The following is a 21,609-nucleotide window of genomic DNA, read 5'->3' as shown; positions in this document are numbered from 1 at the left end:
GCGAGTGGACCGACAGAGCGGTCATGTGGTAATTAACTTTGCTCATTAAACCCGACCTCAGGCTTTGTTTTGCCATCTGGATCCAGCGTTTGTCCTCCTGTGTGCGAGACTCACTGACAAACTCTTGTTTTTCTCAAAGATAAAGGACAGAAAATGACCCCTGGTGCATTATTCTGCTTATTTTTTCAGCTTCTTTTCCGACATTTAATTAGAGATGTGGGATTTTATAAATAATCATGCTGCTGAAAAACAATGAGCCCTTAGTTTTTACCTCTGCACATTTAGCCTAATGCATTTTTTCCTGCTGTAACCTCCTACACACTACTTACATACGAATGACGCACACAGTGCATTGTATTACAGGATCCCCATCTACATAATGAATGCTAAGGCTTTAGCGTACTTCTCAATGAGTTGCATTTCATTGTAGTCTGCACACACTTCTGCTCAGCACATTCCTAAAATGCACTCAATGCGAAATTCACAAGGATATTGTTAAGACCGCACAGGCAACTCATTTACAAATGCAGCTGAATATGTGAAGAGGTGGTCTGGCATGCACATTCCAAGTCAACTAAATTCCTGTGTAATTATGTGAAAAGGCTCAAGAATAATAAAAATGATTTGCAGCCATTACCGAGTACAGATTCTTCTTATTCCTTCTCTGCAGAAAGCAAAAAAGCGAAATAAAAAAAAAAGGATATAACCAAATAAAACAGAGCCATGTGCTCCTATGCATAAGACTCACCATGAGTCATTTTGCCTGTCCCAAACAGTTGCTAACAGAAGCTTTAGCTGACAGCCAAGTGCAGGAGGAACAATGAGTCATACCAGCCTCGTTCACAAGAACCCCATTTTCTGCCAGATCCTATGTGATGTATGTCCGCGAGTATGTGCACACGAGAAACAGAGACACACTGACAACTCAGAGATGCGAGCAGGGCAGGCATGGATGCAGTCTTTTATGGTGGAGTGTGTGTGGTGTAGAGAGAACAGGGGGTCTGTTGTGTGGTGGATCGCGTGACAAATTAAATGTTCCTGAGATCGATAAGGGATCACACCGCCTACAGAGATCAACGTGAACGTACCGTTATTTTACAGCTCTTCATTGTAAAATAACATGTCATCTAATAGCTTAAGGAATATCAAACTTATGGTATTAGTATTTTTCTAGATTGTACTTCTTACTCATGCAAAATTTAGGACAGTCTATGAAAACCTGCATGCTTTTCTGACATACTGTGGAAATTTTTAACAATTGCAGATTTCTGCAAATCAAAGGGAGTTGTGGTCACATTTTATGTCGAATAGCTGTGAAAATCAACTCTAATGAAAACAGGAATTCTGCTCTCTACCAGAAAAACCTCAAAACCAAATATTTGTTTATCACTGGACTGCCTTAACCTTAAGTCTAGACTCACAAAAGACAAAAGAGTGGTATACTCAAACATCTGATTGAAGACAAATGTAAATAAGATGATGTGAAACATCATTAAGTGGGTTGCTGAAGCTCAAAAACGTTTAAATATGGCTGAAATAAAACAACTGTGCATAAAAGAATGGGCCAAAATCTTTTCAAAGCAATATATAAAAAAAAAAACATCAATTTTTGATAAGTGTTGTACAGCCAAGGGTTAGGGGATAAAAAAATGCTTCCTATAGAGTTGAGTTAGTTCAGATAGCTTTTTTTTTTCCCCCCATTTGATAAATAAAATAATCATTAAGGAGCTAAATTTTCTATTCACCCAAGTTATTTGTTATTAAATTTAGTCTGATCTGCAACAATTAAGTGCAAAAAAAAAAAAAAGAAAAAAAAAGAAAAAAGAAAAGAAGAAATGCCTAAACAGTATGTTCTTTTATTTTTTTCAGGCAAGATGTATACAACTCAAAATATAAGCAAGAATAGTGTGCGTGTGTGTATTTGTGTGAGACATGCATACTAAAAGGAGGCAAGACAGGATCTGTATGACGAACTGTTGCTAAGCAGTGGTTGTTGCTAGGTGGGGTGGGGGGGTAAGAAGTGGGTTCAGGTTTGCAGGCAGTGATGGAATCTGAGGGTTTACCCATGTTCCCGTGTGACACATGACGTGCAATCCTCTGGAATGAAGGGCCATGAATACTAATGCTACAGAGTTTCTGCTTCAGACACGCACACCTCCACTCAGAAACATCAAGGCTTATCCCAAACCGAACTGCAATCGAGACAGATTGCAGTTTTTAAAAACAAGACTTGCATGTGAATGAATTCTTAGTTAAAAAAAAAAAATATATATATATATATAAAACATTTCTGAGTCTGTTTCAGATTCCACAATAGAAGAATGACTCATCTGTCCTGCCTTCGCTTGCAGAGCAATCAAGGAACACTGCAGAATATCTGGCAGAGGAACAGATAAAGCACAACCAGCGCCCCCCTCAGCTTTCCCTGGCACGATTACAAGGTTATGCACAGGAGGGGGAAAGCCTCGCAGTTTGCCGGCATCCCTCCTTCACATCTCCAGACATTCCCCCAGCATGCAAGGCACACATGTTTGTTCAATAAAACACAGCCGGAGGCTACGTGTCCCCGGCGTAATCTCATTCTGATACGTTTTGATCCAACCGGGTGAAGGACACAGTGGGAAGGTTGGCGGGGCGGGACACAGGCAGCCATTTGTATTGAAGGTCCTGCGACGGAGGATCCAAACACCAGTCGTAGTTCTTTAGCAAGTATCTGGAAGCTTCCTGAAATATAAAAGCGGAGAGTGTTTTCTATTTTCAGTGTGTGTTTACTGCTGAGCGAAAACAAAGTGTTTAACCGAGCCAAAGCTTTTTAGTTTTCGACGTGCAAAACAACAGCCCCCACAATACTTTGATTCCAAGTCTGAAATAGCAAAGCGGCCCCTTTTAGCTGCCACGCTTTAACACGACGTCAACTGTTTTGGACTGAGAAGGTAGCAACAAGTCTCACATTTGAATTCAGACCAATATTTCCACATCTACTTTAGTTTTCAAGCCTCCTCTTAAGATCCTGATGTCATTCCCAGCATTTCTCATTGGCTTATCCTGCGGCTGCTGAGCCAACCAATCGCGTCTCCCCTACCCTTCACTTTATGAATGAGGATTTTCCTGATGTTGGGGGAGGAGCAGGATGAATGAATGGGGAGGAAAGCGATGAGGGAGCCGAGGAAAGATGCTGAGGGCGGGGAGGGGGGGCAGGAGGAACGCAGGGGGGAAGGATGAAGGAAAAAGAGCGATGAGTCACATCTCTGACCTAGATCCCCACAGACTCCTTGTTACTCTGATTATATCCTCCTCATTGTGTGAGCAGAAAATGGTCATCCTGTTAAAAACCAGTCAAATGCAACGGATTACCAGTCGGATCTGCATTCTTAATAAAACAAAATTGTTGCTTTTCTCTTGAGCTAAACTGAATAAGTTTCTGGGTGTTGCCTGCAGCAGAACCTCCACAGTTATTGGCTCCTCTGTAACAGATCTGTAAACAGTCTTAAAATTAGTCATTCTTTTACTGCAGAACTGGGGGTAGAATATTTATTTACTTCACTGTGAACTTGTCTTGCTTGTTACAGATCTTTAATAGAAACTATTTGGTCAGATCACAAACATTGCAGGAAGGTTTGGCATGAAACAAAAAAATGAATGATGTGAAAAAGCAATACATGTCCTCTGTCGGATACGGTGGAGGATCGGTGCCTGTGCATGGCACCATGAATATGAAGGCAATTTCTATGAAAAAAGTCAACATGGAAAGGTAACCAGATCTAAACCGTATAGAAAACCTGTGAAGTCAGAACGCATGAGGAGACCCAGGAGAGAGCTCCAAAGGATCAACAGAGACTGTTTAAACAGAAAAGGTCAAAGGTCTCTCTAACTTCTGCTAAAGGAACATTTTTCATATTATTTCCAGCAAAGTGTCAATAAATGTAGCAATTTTGATTATTGAAACAACTACTTTTAGTCCCCTTTTGGGATTATAAGCTTGTCTGTGAAAACTTATGAGTTCAGACCCAATTTTCTTAATGGGGACAAAAATGTTCAGAAAGCAGGTTATCCTGCTCCAACTAAAAATATTATTCATTCACATAAATATGTTTAGGGTTTCAGGATTGGCATACGTGCTTGTTGCTTAAATAGTGTTTAAAATTAAATTATATACTTCCAAGCTGTCCAAATATTTTTCCAAATCTGAAAAAAACCGTATGACTTCAGAGGAAATCGCATGTTTGTGAAAGCAAAAATTATATACATCTAAAAAAAAAACTAACAAAAAAGGTGTGTTTAAATTGCATAAGTTAATTTGTGCAATTAATGTACAAATTAATTCAATAATTTTAATAATTTGTAAATTAAGTAAGTCCTATAAAAGGAAAATAAATACATTTCAATAACAATGTTTTGTTGTTGTTCTTTTTGTTCTTCATCATTTGATCCAAATGTACAAGAATACACATATTATAAACTTATAAAGGTGTTCAGGTTTTTCTGTCAACCTGGGACCAGTTTCAAGAAATGAATGGATAAATGGCAGGTGAAACAGACATTACTTTAACATACACCTTTTCCTCTTACTTATGCTTCATGACGAATAAGGAAAACTAACAAATTACCAAAACAGAAATGAAATGACAAATGGCTAACATTTGTTTGATTTCTGTTCAGTGAGAAGAAATCTCTGGTAATGACATCATCATCTTAAGCCAGCCAATAGATGAGAAGCTTGAGTTTACTGCTGCCATGTTGATGTATTGACAAGTTGTAAAAGAAAACAATAAAGCATGAGGTTTTTTTACCAGAAGTTTTATCTCGACTCAAAGACTAAAACTGATTTTGGGGGGGAAAAATTCTCTATGTGGACATCCCTATATCCGGCTTGATTGACTCATATGTGATATATATGTGTGTGCAGGGTGTAGGTGTGTTGAGTCACTTCTTGGAGCTGCATTTCAGACAGCTTGAGATACCACCCACCAGCGAGTTGCAGTTTTTAATGTAGGACATGTCAGTGCTGTCAAGGTAAATATAATCTACCTATGCACGTTAAATAACACGCTTTAATTGTATTAGTTAAAAATTATATACATTAGATGTGCATTTCAGCACCTGCAAAACATTTTAGTTTGGTCATAAGCACAAGTCAAGCTGTATGAATTTAATTTTCTAGTTAATCCTATACAGATTGCAGTAAAGAAGGACTGATGTGCTAGAAGTTATTGTCTTTGTGTGTTTGTTGCGGTTACTTTCACTCACTCATTGCAAAACTGGTTGATCGTATGAATAAACAACGGATTAAAACAGCAATACAGCAGAAGAGATGACTTGTCTAAGAAAATAAACGTCGCATACAATTCCTGCTCTTGAACGCTCCCCAGCCTGACTGTGTGCGTGTACGTGTGAGCTTTGTGGCTATGGTGAGTGCTGCTTTGGCGGCTGGGCTGCCGTGGTTACGGCTCTGCGTTCTTTAGGTAAATCGAACAAGCAGCCAGGTATTCCCATGACCATTGATCCGTTTACAGGATGACTGGTGGAGGTTTTAATGTTGCACAGAACCTTCCTGACAACAGGGAGGTTCCGTCTTAATATGTGCATTTTTGTAATTCCCTCGTTAGACAAAATGTCTAACGAGGGAATTACAAAAATACCAACACATTATTAGCTGCACAAAAACTTAAATATAATTTCTTCAATTAAATGGGGTAAAACCTAAATATACACAGAATAGAATAAGCTACTCCTATTGGTCCAATTCAAATTCAAGCTACTGTGATGTTTATTTTTGTTGGTTTGTGTACCTAGAAACCCTTTTTGTGTGTCCCAATGTAATGAAATGAGAAACACACGATAAACCACCTTTAAGACATGGAACCTCATCATCTGTGTTGGTGAGCTAGTTAGAATAGCAAAACAAATTAGTAAGACACATTAGTAAACATCTAATGTTTACCGATGTGCAAAGATCCAGGATCAGCTACCTGTCTGCTCATATAGATGTTTTAACGAACAAAAAAGCAATAAAAAATTTCTAAATGAATTAAATTGCATATTTTTCAGTTTTATAACTTCTCACTTCTTTGTTCTACCTATTTTCTTGTTTTTGTTGTTGTTTGTTTATCACTCATCAGGAACTACACAAGACAACTTTAATAGGACCTTTAATGAAAAGCAGTCATATTAAAACTAAGGATGTGGCTGAAGGTTTTGAGCTCACCTTAATAAAGATCTCAGTAAGGGTCGAACCAATGCAGCTTCTGGGCCCACGGCCAAAAGAACACAGCAAATGCTCCTGGCCTGCATTCCTGAAGAAAACCAGAGAATACAAGAAAGTTCAAAGAAAATGTTGAGTATTCTAGAATTTTCTATTTCAGTTTTCACAGATATTCAGGGAAGTTTTTCTCTAACTAATAAAAGCCAGTAGAAAACGGCTAGGTGAGTTACAGAATGTGCCAAAAGTAAATAAATAAATAAATCTGAAAATAGACATTAATTGTCCAAAGTTATTTGTCTGTCTCCCTCTGTCGAACCTGGAAATGTCCAGAAGAGAAATACATGCTGGTAGTTTCCATCCTCTAGTCAATAACCTGTCCATTCAAGCCATCTCCTGTGTCTAATGTATCCTGTCTTCCTGAAACCTGAGCTCTGATTAAAGGCAAACAGGAAGCATTAGAGATGTGCGGAGTCTGGAAGCAGTTTGCCAGATGGTTGGTGTGTGTGTGAGCGGAGAGATTATTAGTGTTCTCGCTGCTATATTTCTAACAATTTAATGTACTATTAGGGAACATCCTAGAACATTAAAACGATTGCCGTACAGCGGAGTCCTGTAATGCTGAGAGCCGGAGAGAGAAGACGTGCTACGGCAAAAGAACATGTCAAATATGATGAATGGAAGGAAAATGAGTCCAATCTTGAGTGTAATATGGTGGACAATATAATTCATTTTACTGCATAAAAGTACAATGAGCGAGAAGTCCAGGACTCCATGACCCAGACACCAAATGTACGAACATCATGTCGTATTGGTAATAGATATATTAGATATAAATTGTTAGAAAAGAAAGCAGTTCATGAAAAATGCATTTAGATTAGGGAAGCTGTGATCACATTCCAAATATGGGTTCCCAGTCAAGGCTTTTTTAAATAATTCACTTAGAAGTCCATTAATAAACTCAACTCAATACTTGTTGACAGTCAACTGACTTTGATTTTATGTCCGCTCAACCCATAGTGTTTGTTGTGTGGATGAGGTATCCACGTTTTGTTTTTAAAATTATTTATTATACCAATTGTTTTGTTGATGGAACAAATCTGGGTTTTTCCTAATAACCTTTAAATCATGTTCACATGAAAACAGAGTGTGCTGGCTGCTGCATCTCACAGTTTGAATCAAGTTACTGGATCTTTGCACAGAGTTGAGAGAGCAGTTGAAACACCAGTTACTGAATTTTATGACGTTCCAAGAAAAAGGGGGTACATTTTATAACAGGTGAACAACTGTTCTCTTAAATTATTTCTACAAATGATTATGTTTGCTCCCTGATGGATCTGTTTTGCTTGAAATGTTTTGTCACACCTAAACATTTCAGACCACCAAACACATTTTTTTTTTATTTGCACATTGCATTGGCATTTGCACGTTCTGATCAGTGCAAAAATAATGACATTTCTCTTAGCACTTCTGTGTTTTAAAAGGCTACATCAACAATAAAAAGACTTAGATCTACATTACAACCCTTAAGAAAAACATCTTCTGAAATAATCCACGGGTTGAGTTTAATGCAAAAGCCAGATAAGCTATAAATACTAACAAATGTTTCCACAGACAAGAAGAAATGTTCCTGATCTCAAATTCCTCTAAAATATCTGCTGCAGTCGCTGAGATTCCTATCTGACTTGGTAACATTTCCGATTATTTGGGGTCGGCGCATGTGTGGGCGTTTGGCTAATGGGATGTTAGCTTGCCTGTTCACTTCCTTCCGAAAGAGCAAAGACACATGAATGCATAAATGTACACCATAACAATATACAGTGGGACTAGGTCCAAAAGAAACACACACAAAAAAAACAAGACCAGATGAAACTGTGATGATTGTAGGTGGGCTTGTTATATAACAGGACTGCAGTCATTAAATTAAAGAGCCAGGTGGCTTGAAAATAAGGCTGGAAACTATCACGGCAGACAGTAAAGCAGTTTCCGGATAAGCTGACAGATGGAGAAGCAGGGTGAGAGGCAGATAGAAAAAAGGGGAAACAGACTGGACGATGAAGGAAACCTAAGAAAAAAAAAACAGCAAAAGGCACAAGCAGACACACGGTCAGCAATATTTATGAATCTTGTTGCAGAAACTCAGTAGCAAAGAGGAAATTAATTTTTAATTATTAACCTCCATTTTTTTTCAGCCCTACTAGTTTCTGCAAAAGACAAAAAGTTCTAAATAGCGTAATGTAGGGAAAGTCACAAAATATCAATGAAGGCAGGAAAATGCAAGATTAAAGTTTTTTAATAAAATCATGTGGCTGAGATGCTTTTCCAGTATCTGCATGGAAGCCCCAATATCTGGAAACAATGGTCACAATTAAGGCAAATTGGAAAAAAAAAAATTTAAACTGTGTTGTAAAGTATGTGTTTATTTAGTGCATGTAACACGTTCATTGTGATATTTACCAACATTTTACATCTTGCATATATATAACTGATATGGTTGAGTTTCAATAATAATGGTTTTTAAATTACGTCATCAGTGCAGGACACAACATTTTGGTAATGAAAAAGCTAAGAAAAATGTTGCACAATTAGAGATGAAAAACGACAAAAGTCAACTGTTCCTATTTATGTACAAGCTAGCAATAGCAGCATAGCTAGCGGCAGGTTGCCAATGTTTTCATCCACCTTGCTGCTCAACCCTTTTACACCTTAGTGTGTTTTTTTATTGTAAAGTGTGATTAAGATACATGTGTTAGCATGAAATGCTTTTTTTGAGCAACTATTCATCAATCTATGGTTTACAGAAACTCACACATACATTATTTAAATATTCTACTGCATAAATACGCCTGTAAAAGGGCAACTCTGTACCAACAATGTTTGATGAAAAAAGATTTGCTTGCATTTGTTGCATGTGCCAAACACACTGACTAATGTCTTAAGGCCCAAAGCTGGGAATCATTCAACTATTGAATGCATTTTTAGACAGAAGAGAAACTAATTTACAAATTACCGTGTTTCCCCGATAGTAAGACACCCCCGATTGTAAGACGTATCGGGGGTTTCAGGGGGGTCGGCTAATATAAGACATACCCCGAAAGTAAGACATAGTGGGGCTTTTGGGGATAAAAAGAAAGTAAGACACTGTCTTACTTTCGGGGAAACACGGTAGTTGTAATGACATATATAGATGATAAAGACAGTATAATACTCCATCTTTTGTCAAACCCCAGGTATTTAATCAGTCTGGATGACTCACCACATAGATTCATACCCCATTTTTTTTATCTGTTTTTTTTTTATAGCTTTATTTTTTTTGCACCTTTTACGTCACTGCTGCAAGGAAAATCTCCTCTGACTCATTCTTTAACCCTGCCCCAATCTGCACGATGCACTAAGGGAATCCCTGTTGGTAAAAATAGGTGTGGGGGCAGGGGGACAGTTACTAAGGCAGCAGCTTCCTGTCTGCTCATATACAGTAGATGTTTCTTTTCTTAGTTAAATTGTCAAAATACAGTACATTCTAGAAATGACCATAATAATTCAAATTAAGTTGAATTATTCATTCATTTAAAACTGAATTCAATACAACTAGTTAAGCATATTATCAAGAACTACATTGATCAAGCAGGTGTAAGATATCTTTGAACTACTTATTTATTTATTTATTTATTTTTTTGTACCTGCCTATTTCTCCCTGTCCAATGCTTTCTGCTGAAACTGACAAAATGTAATAAAGCATCAAGGTTTTGTCTGAAAACCTAAATCTTTTCCCACGAAAATCCTGCTGTTGCAAGTGAACCCTCTCCGGTCACTTCATGATAAACACCTGTTCAGATGATTGTCAACACACATAGCAAATTGTCCAATCCCATCCCAGCATCAGAACGAGCATCAAAATGGGGAAGAAATGTGGCCTTGTTGTTGGAACCTGACGGGTTTCTCTGAGTGGCAGAATGCTCACACATAAAAAAAAACAAAACAAAAAAAAAAACTCCTGGCTTTACAGGAAATTGTCTAAAAAAATGGAAAAATAACACAGGAAAGAGGCTGCAATTCACAGAGGCTGAGCAAAAATAATAGTTTGAAAACAAGTCTTCAGGTCTGATGTGAATCAATTTCAGCAGCCATTTTCAGATGGGCACACGTTGGTTCCATTAGTACCTTTAGTAACTTTTTCCGCAATCAGCATTTACTAATTCATCCTTCCCAAAAGGTGTCAACTAATTCACATTATTTTAAAGTCAAACAATGATAATATGTATGAAGCGTTTCTTTGGCTTTGAACAAAGTATCAGTAAGAGTCGTTATTACGCCATCAACGCAAACCGTGTCAGTATTGTGAATGACAGCAAATGTTCCAGTGTTGAACTGCTGAGGGGGGAGACTGTGTGTTTGCAGCTCCGCAGCACTGCTGTGAAAAGCTCCAAGTCAACAAGCGGAGGTGAAAATGGCTTTGCCAGAATCAGTGCTGCAACTAATGAGCTTCTAATCAGATAGTTTTAGTACAGATTACAACCTGAATATTGATATTCTTCTCTTTTGGATACCCAACAGTGTATATTTAGGTATGCACAGAATGCTTAAAGACAAAGATAGGTGAATAGTTTCCATGGCAATGGATGCATACATTACCAAGGCATTAATAAGCATGAATGAGAACAAACATGTGAACTGAGGAGGTGAATGAAAACAGAAAAGGGTCGACAGGGAGAGGAAACAGGTGAATGGCCCCAGATGAGGTTTTATTTGTCCAGAGAAGTTACAAACATTTTTTTTAGGCTCACATTTTTACACTACTCAGTTCTTCTCAATACTTTAAAGATAATGGATGCAGAGTATAAATACTATAGTATAATATTTATAATATAATATAATGTTTAAAGAAGACCTCCACAGTAATGTTTGGGGTGTTTTTGACAAATGTTTGCTTTTTCACATCATAATTGTTTCCTCAAACCATCTGACCTTCTGTTAGTCTTTCAAGTACTGAAATGCAATTTCTCAGCTTATTCAGTTTTTCCAACCAAAAGTGATGCCCTTGACTACAACAATGACAACAATAAAAAACCTTGCTGCTGAAAGAAATAATTCTTTAATTTCCTTTCCTTTGTAAATGTTTTCCGGACCGTGAAAAAAAAAAAAATGACTATGTGCTGAAAGAATACCTAGACGAAAATGCAACCTTTTATTCTATTGCCGTTTTAATGAAAAAAGGCTCTTTATGACACATTTCCTCAACATCCTTAATGTGTTACAATAACGGAAAGCTTCCTGTCTCTTTCTGCTCTAATGGTCAGGAGGAAGTGTTTGTTACGACATTAAGCCACAGCAGATTAGCACAGGAATCAAACTTAGAGCGATGGTGCAATAGGTAATGCCCTGTATGGTTCTTGAACACAGGTGAATGTATAAACTTCACCTGTTGTGGTAAAATCCAAATCATTCACAGTAAATACTCATATACTGGTATAACTATTCTGGAAGTAAACCTAAGAACACTGTGTCACCTGTCAAACACGATGCCGTTGTACAAAGTTGATGAAATAACGAAGGACAAGGACTAGCTTCTCATTCTTCACAAATCAACAACTTGGCAATTGAAAGTGTGATATCATAGTGCTTCAGCATCATTGCATTCAGGCCAACGATTCTGAATGCACAGGAAAACTGCTTTTAGAGAGGATAAAGCGTTCTGAAATGACTTTCCCAAAGCCCAATCTTCAACTCCACTGAAAATCATGGAATATATTTACAATCCAAGTCTGTAAACCAACTAATTTAAACGCAATTTAATAATTAAATGTCAAAGAAGCAGTCATAATTATGTTTATTTTTAAACTGTTTTCACTTAAGAAAACATTCACAACTAATTTATTCCCTTTAATAAATCATTAAAGACCAAATGATTATGCTAATTAATTTTATTATTACATGCTGAAAAAAAAATGATGTGCTTGATTAAGATTTCCTCTAAGATTTCAAAGCTTATAATAAAAAGAAAATGCGCCTTGAAAATACGTATCTTAACACCATGTGTGCGATGCACTCGTCAAATCTGGTTTTAAATTCAAAGTGTCCTCAAATTGCATCAGATTAGAGGTATTCAGCTCTGATGTATAAACAAAGCAACTGAACGTCTCCCATGCCAACCCTGTTGTTGGATATGCAAAGTGGTCTAAATCTACTACGGTGAAAGTCAAACTAGGAGAACTACAGACCGTACCTCCCACTCCATCTTTCTGGCAGGAAGCTGTCGGGCTGCTGGAACACCTCTGGGTCACGGTGGATGAAGTAGCTGACATACACTGCGCCATAATCTTTAGGAACACAGAAGTCTGCGAGGGTGGATTCCTGGAAACATGCAAGCTTTTAAAATATTGAATGGAGATCTTTCCTTGTGTCTCTATAGAAGATCAGTGTTTAATGGAACAATTAGAAATTTTAAAAGGGCTTTATGTTTTTCTTTCTTCTTACATTTTAGGTTTGACGACTTTTACTTCTGGACGCAAATTTGCTCAGCAGTAACTCGTTTTCAAAGCATAAATGTAAAGTTCATCATAAATGGAGTTTCCCAAACCATCTTACTACAGGTGTGTGGAAGCACATCTAGTTCAAGATACCTTTGTCCTCCCTGACTAACCCAATTAGGCAGTTTAACATAAAATACTGCATATTTTAGTTCCACCTGATGAAGTCCCCAGTTTTTTTTTTCCACCTGACTGCGAATATCAATGAGTTCCAGCACACTTTTCCACAAGCATAAACAACCTGCCACATCATTTTTAGAACAAACTCATTATCTATGCTCAAAGTTGCTATGTATTTTTATTTTATACATATAGAATATAGATTTTTATTTTTAATCTTGTAAAATGGAAAATAGTTGAGGAAAGATTAAGTCTATTTTTATGCTTTTGCTAAACTAAGAAGACATAAAAAAAAAAAAATGACCTGTGTGTGGTGACACTGATTTTATACTTTATTCATTTATTAAATAAAAACTTGGGCAGGCTGGAAGGCTGTGAGTAAAAAAACAGAAAGCTAAACGTTTTTACTCCCATATGGGAAAGTACCAGTCAGGTGATGCTATTCATTAGCATGAAGTGCAACCACTTCTGTTTTAAACACCCATGTATCATAAAGAGCTCTAAGATCCCCTTTGTATCAAAAATAGAATTTTAAAATTCAACCAGACATACCAGAGACTCTCCCCTGATAACAGCAAACATATCTCCCTAAATATGTCACTTCCTTCTAATATTATCTAAGACTTCCACGCATCATAAACCCCACCAAGGCCACCAGGATCAGAATGTTCTGCTACACAACCTAAAAGAATCAAAACTTTCCACTTCACAGCGTCACTGGCACACATCTGCCCCACCGGAGACCCTGACCTCCCCGCTTGCTTCCTTCCGGGTCGGCCAATCAATCACAGAGACAGATCAATGCCTCCCATCGGACTGTTGCGTAACACGGTTTGATGAGGTCATAACGATCATGGAGAGCTGTAGCGGGAAGAGGCTGGGAAGAGTGTACTTGCGCTGTGCACATTAACGTACTTTCAAAATTGAGCTAAAAAGTGACAAGTCAGATTAAATAGGTACATTTATTGAGTTTTAGAAAATAAGAAACTGGTGTTTATAATCCTACTGAAGTCCTATGTGACATCTCAAAAGCAGAAATCTTTCCATAACTTGTACATTTTTTGCCGTTTCTCTACACTTTAAGTGGGAAATTCAACAACGCCCCACTTTGCTGACCCAGATTCCCAATGCCAGATGACTCTCAGAACTCCTCAAACTCCAAGTCGCTGCATCTAGCGGTCCTAGCCCCGATATTTTAAAGCAGAGCGTTCTGCTCAACGCTAAGCAGCATGTAGGCCACATTAGAAACGACGAGTCGTTTTCTCTCTTGTCACCTGGCGCCATCTGGTGGAAGAAAGAGCTGCACAAAAGCTCTAATTTTAGATTCAAAGCTTACCACGTGAACTTATGCAGCTCACCTTTTCAGCTATTCTGCGTCCACCAATGAAGGGCGGCCACAGTCTCTGCACCTCCAGGAGAACTCTGTGAAGGTGGTCAGGGTTACGGATGGCTTCTTGACGACTTTCCCTCTGAGTTGTGAAGCATAACTGCTTTTTACTTTCAGATGGAACATGTGTATTAACATCACATGTTTAAAGCTGCTAACATCTGGAAGGTTTAACAACAAACATTTACAGGAATCACTGATTCTTTTTCATCTTTCTGGCTAACAGGATACTTGCATTCCTCTTTTGTTTTAACTGCCTGTCTTTGCATACCTGTTCAGGTCCTCCAAGAGCCAGAGTGAAGGAGGTGAGCAGCGATGCCAGAGCTTTGGGAATGAGTGCCGAGATGAATAGGAGGAGATGTTGAGCAGCAGAACCAGAGTTGGGAAATGGCAGGGAACCCAAAGCGCCGACAAAACTGTTTTTACAGTGAAGACACAATAAGTTTAAAGAAGTGGTGATCATGATAGTTACAAAAAATATTTTGTTTTATTTTTGGTGGGAGACAACAGAGGCCTCAATTAGGCTCCAATTCTTGCATTTTGATATTTTGGGTGCATAAATTGTAAGATGCCAATTAATCGAACAAACATGCTCAAAATTTTGGAATATTAGTTTTTGCTGAATATCTCTAAATGGACAAGAAATTACAGAAGAAAGCTAGAGAAAGAGTGAGAAGAAGCAGAAGAGGCCTTTTTTCACTCCCTGTACCAGGTAACCTGAGCAGCCTCACCCCTCTGTATCATTCTCTAATTTGTCTTTGATGATCTCCATCAGTTTGCTTCTGGCATCCAGAGCTTTGGCGAAACCCGATGTCCACAAAGGTACCTTCACATTTACTGGAACCGAGATCAAACCTGCCAGCACAAAGATATCCAGTGTCTAAAGCAGGCAAAATGAAGCAGTGACCTAATGTAAAAAGAGGAGAAGAATGCATTTGTGTTGCAAATTAACTTTTAAGAATAATCTGTTCGGGAAAAAAATCTGACAATAGATGTCATCTTTTCACGGTTGATTTTAAAAAAATTGCTTGTGCTTTGTGTTTGGTTTTATAGTTTTGTTTTATTGTCTAAAGAAACAAAACTTATCACTCACTTGCAACATATGACATTAAGCTGAACAATAAGGAAAGAAAAGAGGACCCACTTAGAAAAGTGAGGAGACTTATTATTGTCTTTTGATTTTTAAAAAATGTGATAAGATGCCTGAAACACACATCTGCTTTATCTGCATGAATTTATGCAGTTTTGTCTTTCCCATTTTGATGACTGCTTAAGAAATAATTATCCATCTCATATTTATAAATGCCAAGAAAGAAGAAAATCACATATATACTCAAATGGAAGTTAGATTTTTCAAATTTTTGAAGCATGACGTTATGTTATTGCAATAGAAGCTTAATTTATTTTAAGATATTTTGCACATCTTTGCCGCAGGTGCCAAAATGTGCCTTTTTCTTACCCCACCAACTAACTTCTTATGCACACCTCCAACCTCACTCCCCGCACGTCACCCCGGGCAGGTGCCCAGGTTGCCCATATAAAGACACTGGTGCCAATAAATGTTGATGATGCTTTATCTGTGTGGATCTACCGTGCCAATGTTCTGTGCAGAGCTCCATGATTTCCTGGAAAACCTCAGGCTGATCCTCGGCTCGTACATTCAGGAAAAGACCCAACACCAACTCCGCCCCCAGACGTTTAAAGATGGAGTAAACACACTGTGGCTGCCCACTAAACACACACATACACACACGTTTGGTTAGGTCAAACAGAAAATTAAAATGAGAATTCCTGCATCCATAAAATATACAATTGGGGATAAAATTGGTGCTTGTTTCCTTAGCTTATTGTGTTGATGTCACTTAAGGAAACTGAAATACATTTTGATAAAATATGGAATTTGCACAACTTCAAGGTGTTAAATAGCTAATAGTGTTAACAATAGCACACAGGGTTTACATAACCTGATTGAGAGGTTCTTTAAGCAGTGATCACATACACTGTGAAGAAAAAGAATATATGTCATTTTAAAATTTCACATAGAACCTTTTTTTTTATTATTTTTAATTGAAACTTCTGAGTGCATAACAGATCAATTAAAGGCCAACACTGTTCTTACCTGGACATGTAGTTACTTGAGGATTCCAGACATGTTCCTGTAAACAAGTGGCTGAGAGACAGACGGAGGAGGCAGGCCTCCTCACCTGAAACATAAACACAACCAGAGATTCATTTCAGCACATGTACAAAGTACATGGACGGCATCAACATGAGGGACTGTATCTGCATGCTTACCATTCATGGTGACAACAGTGTCTCCATATATGTTTGTCATAAAATCAGTTGGATCCTTCAGAAATATGTTAGACTTTTCTAAAACACACCACATAACCATATAACTTTAACAACGAAGCTTAGAATATTCAAGGCAGCGTTTGGGGATGTGCAAAAGACAAAGCAGATAACCAGGAAAGTCACTTTAAGTCACTTTATTGTAATAGGAGTCAAATATAATAATAGATATATAAATATCAGTATCATGTTTGTTTAAATATAGCCTCAAGAGTACAAATTCACAATACTGTACATTCAAAGCAACCTATGTTGAACTGAAAATATTTATTTTATAAGAAACACAGTCACATTCGCAATTAAATCAGCAATTAGAAATGTGGCAAATTGTAGTTCAAAAATGCATTTTGCAAGACAAAAAATAATTATTAAACTACATTTAGTTTTTTTTTTTTTGTTATTTTTTTGGTCAGGGAAAGCATCCTTCTAATACGTTGTTTTATGTATAACGTATTTTGATCACAGCTAGGTCTCCAGCACCAAGTCTTAGGTTACCGATTAATTTTGTTTGTTGTGTAGCCTAGGATAATTTGCAGTTTTTATCTAGAGAGGGCTAACACACTATTCGACTACAAAAGAGAAAACAGCAGTGTCTAAAAACTGTCGTTTCCTGTGAGGAACACCTATAAAAAACATACCACAGAGCAGCTCTCGCATCCCCTCGACAGAGCAGATAAAGACGGTCGGTTTGTTTATTAAGCGGCATAGGAACACTCTGCTGCTGTGTTTTTCAATTCTCTGCCGGCAGAAGATCACCGGATCCCGGTAGAAGTCCAAGGTCTTGTCACCAAGCAACGAGACACCTGCATTTCCTGGTAGTTTAGACATTCTGGACCGAGACATACGCGCTTTTATCTCTAACGTGTAAACTGAATAAGTTCCTCAAAAAAGAAATTGCAGCTAGACCGCATTCAGCCTGCTACTAATAATAACGAAGTTTTAACTAAACAGAACCGACTTCTGTATCAAGTTAGTAGAAACCAGCAAGCAATGAATGTTCGCCTGACCGACGTCCGAGGAGTCAAAATGAATCGGGAGCGCGCACTGTTTTACAGAGAAATGGAGCTGAAGCCTCTCTGGCTGCAGTGCGCACTCCCGACACCGGGGGTAGAGGGAGCGGGGAGGGACATATTTTCTCAAGGGAACAAAATTTCGCACAACGTGAGCAGACAAACGTCGGTCAAACTTCGAAAGGACTTATATTAATGACATTAAAGACTACGGAGTCACAAGTAATGATAAAAGAAAATATAAGAAACATTATCAATCACAATTTCATTTGAAAAATGTAGTACCGAATTTTTATGTATTTTTAAAAAATCAGTGAAAACGTCAGTATTTTAAAAATATCCAATGCTAGAAGAATATAGGATCAAAAGTGTAGAGCACCCAAAATTTGTACTCAAGTAACAGTAGAACTACTTCAATATATTTTTACATAGAGTACTATTCTCCGTGGAGCTGAGAATAGCGGCGAATGTAACAACTAAATAAATTCTTCTACTTCATTACATTTTGCGGCCACTAGATGGGAGCACCGACCACATTCTCCCTGTCCAGGTGTGCCCTCTCTCTCTTCGCGGCACGAGACGCTCTGTCACAGTGTATGCCTCTCGGTGTCACTCATCTGCAGCTCGTGCGGATCAGGCTCCATGGGCACGCGGCGGTTTAGTAATTTCTACACTTAAGTGGGAATATGAGAGGGACCTAAATCCTATTTGCTCCTGTTTTATCTGGATTTAAAAGGCGAGGAGCCTTTAGCAGGTGGGGTAAGATTTTAAAAAGTTGGACATGTATTTTGTATTTTGTAATACTAATTTGAATTCACTAAAAACATGTTGTAATTTGTGTGACTTAATTTGTCATGGATGCAGGATTATGTTATGTGGTTGTGGCTTAGTGTGTGAATGACTGTATTAGATCCCAGTTATTAGTATTGGGGGTGTTTGTAAACTATAATTCGTCCTGTAGTGCAATTTCAAATTTTTCTTTAATTTTTCATTAGGGATAGGTTGTTCTCTGTAGAGGTTGTGACCTGAAAGCTGGAACTAGAGCCTTGAAACTTTCATTGAAACTTCCTTTAGTTCTGCAGTCCAGTCATTTTATGATATGGCTAATCTTATATATTATTTGAGCTTGAGGTGTGTCTACTTCACAATATGGATTCTTAAACACACGGCAGTCATAGCTGACCTGTGATAGGACTGGTAATGAGAGGGGATCCACAGGCATCCGGTCATTCTTTGGCTTGAGAAACATGCAGTAAAATACAAGTGCGTCAGTAGGCATTTACTGCCTGTAGTGTAGCCATTTGTTTAGACAAATAGAACAATGTCAGTAATATGTCATTGCACACATGCAGCTGTTTCACTGCTTTTCCCTGAAAGTTTGTCTGTTTTGCTGGTCTGTAGTTTCACACGGCATAAAGGTGTCTGCAATTTCTTACTCAAGTTTAGAGAAAAAGTGTAAGATGCAGCAACGACACTTTCAGTATAAATCAATTAGTCTCACAATCTATCAACGATTTAATTTGAAGGATTTATTGCACAACTTGCTACTAAGTGACCTACATTGCCTTTTTAGGAAGGCACAGATTTCTGTACATTTGAATTTAAGATTCAAGGCTTAGTCAATCAGATATATATATCTACAAAACACAGGAAAAACAAAAGGAAATCTTGTACAACAATAGACAAATATAATCTAGAGTACCCTATAATGCAAGGAAACAAAAAAAACAGCTGGATTCACAGGATGATTGGTCCTCTCTCAGACCTGGTAAACCAAAATGTTCTTGATAAACTCTTCGGTTCTTTCTAAGGCTTGAACTAAGCTGTCAATAAGTCTGCACTTTCAGGATAGATGTCATAAGGAACTGATGAGCTACTTAGAAGAAGCAAAATTTGGAAGAGTTTTGAAATTATTTGAAAATATGGCACTATTCTTACAGACCTGGGTGTAAAAACATCAAAAAACAAAGAACACTACTAATACCTTATTATTTAAGTGTTGCATTTCATGCTATACTTTTATCTAGCTAGCTTTGGTAAAAACAACCAAGGCCAGCACAGATGTCAGATGGTGGTTATTGAATTCGAAGTACATCTGAGTGGTGATGCAGTTTTCGCTTTGATGCAACAGCCCAGATCTAACACTCTGAAGCTATAATAAGTATTTAACTCATATGTATTTCTTATGTCAATTGACATATTTATTTAGCCATAATAACACACTCGTGTGATAGTGCATTGCTTTTGAGTCTTTTTTGGGGCTGGGGGGGGGGCAAGTTGGAGTCTGTTGTGTCTTTAGAGTTACTGATAGATTTTAATTTTTTCCAAGTTCTTAACTATTTTTTCATCAGTTTATTAGTTGTGGTATGAGTACATATTTTGATGAATTATGGATTTAAACACCAATAAAAATGCTAAAATCTCACCATTTATGTGTATATTATTTTCTAAAAGTTTGAAATTGCTTGCTATATACTGATGGTGGTCCCGGTCCCCTTTATGTTCAGCTATCTAACAAAATATGACTGATTTTGACTCCTAATCAAGGCAAAATAACTCTGTGGCCTTCAGGCGGTAGATATTATTAATTTAAGTCACCTTTATACTCCAATATGAGAAAAGGTGATGAGCATAGAAAATCACTTCAAATGATTGGTCAGCAAAACTAGAGTGAAATGCTGTCCTCCTAAAATGTTAACGGAGGGTTGGTACAAAACGTCCTCTGAAAAATCATGGCCTTTCAGAACTGAAAAATGGACAAGAGGCAAAATTGCCAGCATACATGGTTGGTTCCTTCATATGATAGTTTTATGTTTCAGTCGGTTTGTGTCTGTGGTGCTATTTGTCCTTGACCTGCCTTTTCTGTTTTCTCTTTTGGGTCCTTCCTCAATTTTCATTCACCAGATTCATAATAGTTAGACAAAGAAATATATAAATACTGTAAAATGTGTGTGTTTTGAATATAATGGGTATTGGATCCTAATAAAGTGGTTTCATCAATCTGGACTTTGCACAATATTGTCAATTACTGCAAGCCTGACTGATAAACTCAGTCAGGCTTACGGAATATTTTAAAATTCTTATCTAAAAACCCATTATTTTTTTTTATAAAAAAAAAACCTTTATAGTTACATGACTGTACCATTTTAGTCTGTTTTTTTATTATTAGCAATTTTCTTCTTGATCATCTCTGATCATTGCTCAGATGGTCAACTACTGAAAAATTGGATTTTCCTCACTGAAACAAAACTTAAAATTCCCTCTTCCTGTATGTTCTGTTTTGAACTTTTTAAAGTTGGAAAAAGACTAAGGACATGCAGTATGCTCAACAATGATTATCTTTATAATGTGTAAGCACTCTTATAAATGTATCTGTTGTGTTGGAAACACAATTTCATATTGAAACATTAAGAAAAGTTAAACATTTAAGTTTGAGTGAAATAGTTGGCTTTACATACAAAGTTTTAAACTTCTGCATCATATGTATCATCAACCAATAAGTAAATAAATAAACTGTGGTTTATAGGTGTTGAAAGTGTCTAGGAACTTCTCAATGGATTCCTTTATTTATTGTTTTTCTAGCGTATAAATATTGTATGACTGACAATTTCCCTTAGGCAATCTTCAAAATGGGAACACCAACAAAAATTGTCATTGAAGTAACTCATGTATGTGTTGATTTTGATGCTCTAAACTTGGCCACAACTACAAATAAAGCCTAACTGCCCTTAGGCTGTACCCCTAAGGGCAGAGGTGGACTGTCAATGTTAACTTTTGCAGTAGTGCTATGATTTCCAGAGTGCTTGGGAAAGCATGTTAAAATGTATTTGTTGCTTGAACTAATAAAACAGAGACTTTTTAAAGCAATTCAAGTATTCATTTTGACTAGGCAGCTGTGGTCCCTAACCCGTAGGAATACTGGGGGTCCACTATATCTTAAATTAATGAGTTTGTAGATGGTAAAGTTCTTAAAAGTAAAGCAAGGAATAAGCTAAAGTCAAAATCAGATAGTCA

At 37.4% G+C, this 21,609-nt stretch overlaps 2 protein-coding genes across 8 annotated transcripts in view; one reads left to right on the top strand and one right to left on the bottom strand.

The window, feature by feature from the left end:
• Positions 1–301: 301 nt before the first annotated feature.
• Positions 302–17,642, bottom strand: LOC103145737 (protopanaxadiol 6-hydroxylase-like). Of its 3 annotated transcripts, XM_007563301.2 has the most exons (11): positions 17,224–17,640; positions 16,529–16,606; positions 16,353–16,437; positions 16,198–16,233; positions 15,825–15,964; positions 14,965–15,088; positions 14,505–14,649; positions 14,205–14,315; positions 12,423–12,550; positions 6,206–6,293; positions 302–2,724 (listed from the first exon to the last, which is right to left on the bottom strand). In XM_007563301.2, the coding sequence occupies exons 1-11, from the start codon at positions 17,426–17,428 to the stop codon at positions 2,578–2,580; spliced, it is 1,287 nt and encodes a 428-aa protein (XP_007563363.1). In that variant the 5' UTR covers positions 17,429–17,640; the 3' UTR covers positions 302–2,577. The 3 variants fall into 3 exon arrangements, with proteins under 3 accessions (XP_007563363.1, XP_007563365.1, XP_016532553.1); XM_007563303.2 differs by lacking the exon at positions 16,529–16,606; XM_016677067.1 differs by lacking the exon at positions 6,206–6,293 and having other exon boundaries at positions 2,614–2,724; positions 17,224–17,642.
• Positions 17,643–18,218: 576 nt separating this feature from the next.
• The window catches only part of LOC103145736 (5-hydroxytryptamine receptor 4), a 36,840-nt gene continuing 33,449 nt past the window's right edge, over positions 18,219–21,609 (top strand). For all 5 annotated transcript variants that reach the window (XM_016677033.1, XM_016677030.1, XM_016677032.1 and 2 more), the window contains exon 1: positions 18,219–18,349. The gene's annotated coding sequence lies outside the window, so the exon portion shown is untranslated. The remainder of the gene's footprint in view (positions 18,350–21,609) is intronic.

Source organism: Poecilia formosa, unplaced genomic scaffold, assembly GCF_000485575.1.
Source record: "Poecilia formosa unplaced genomic scaffold, Poecilia_formosa-5.1.2 Scaffold146, whole genome shotgun sequence".
NCBI lineage: Eukaryota > Metazoa > Chordata > Actinopteri > Cyprinodontiformes > Poeciliidae > Poecilia > Poecilia formosa.
Note: the sequence above shows the minus strand (reverse complement) of the source record. Positions and strands in the feature narration are given on the sequence as shown.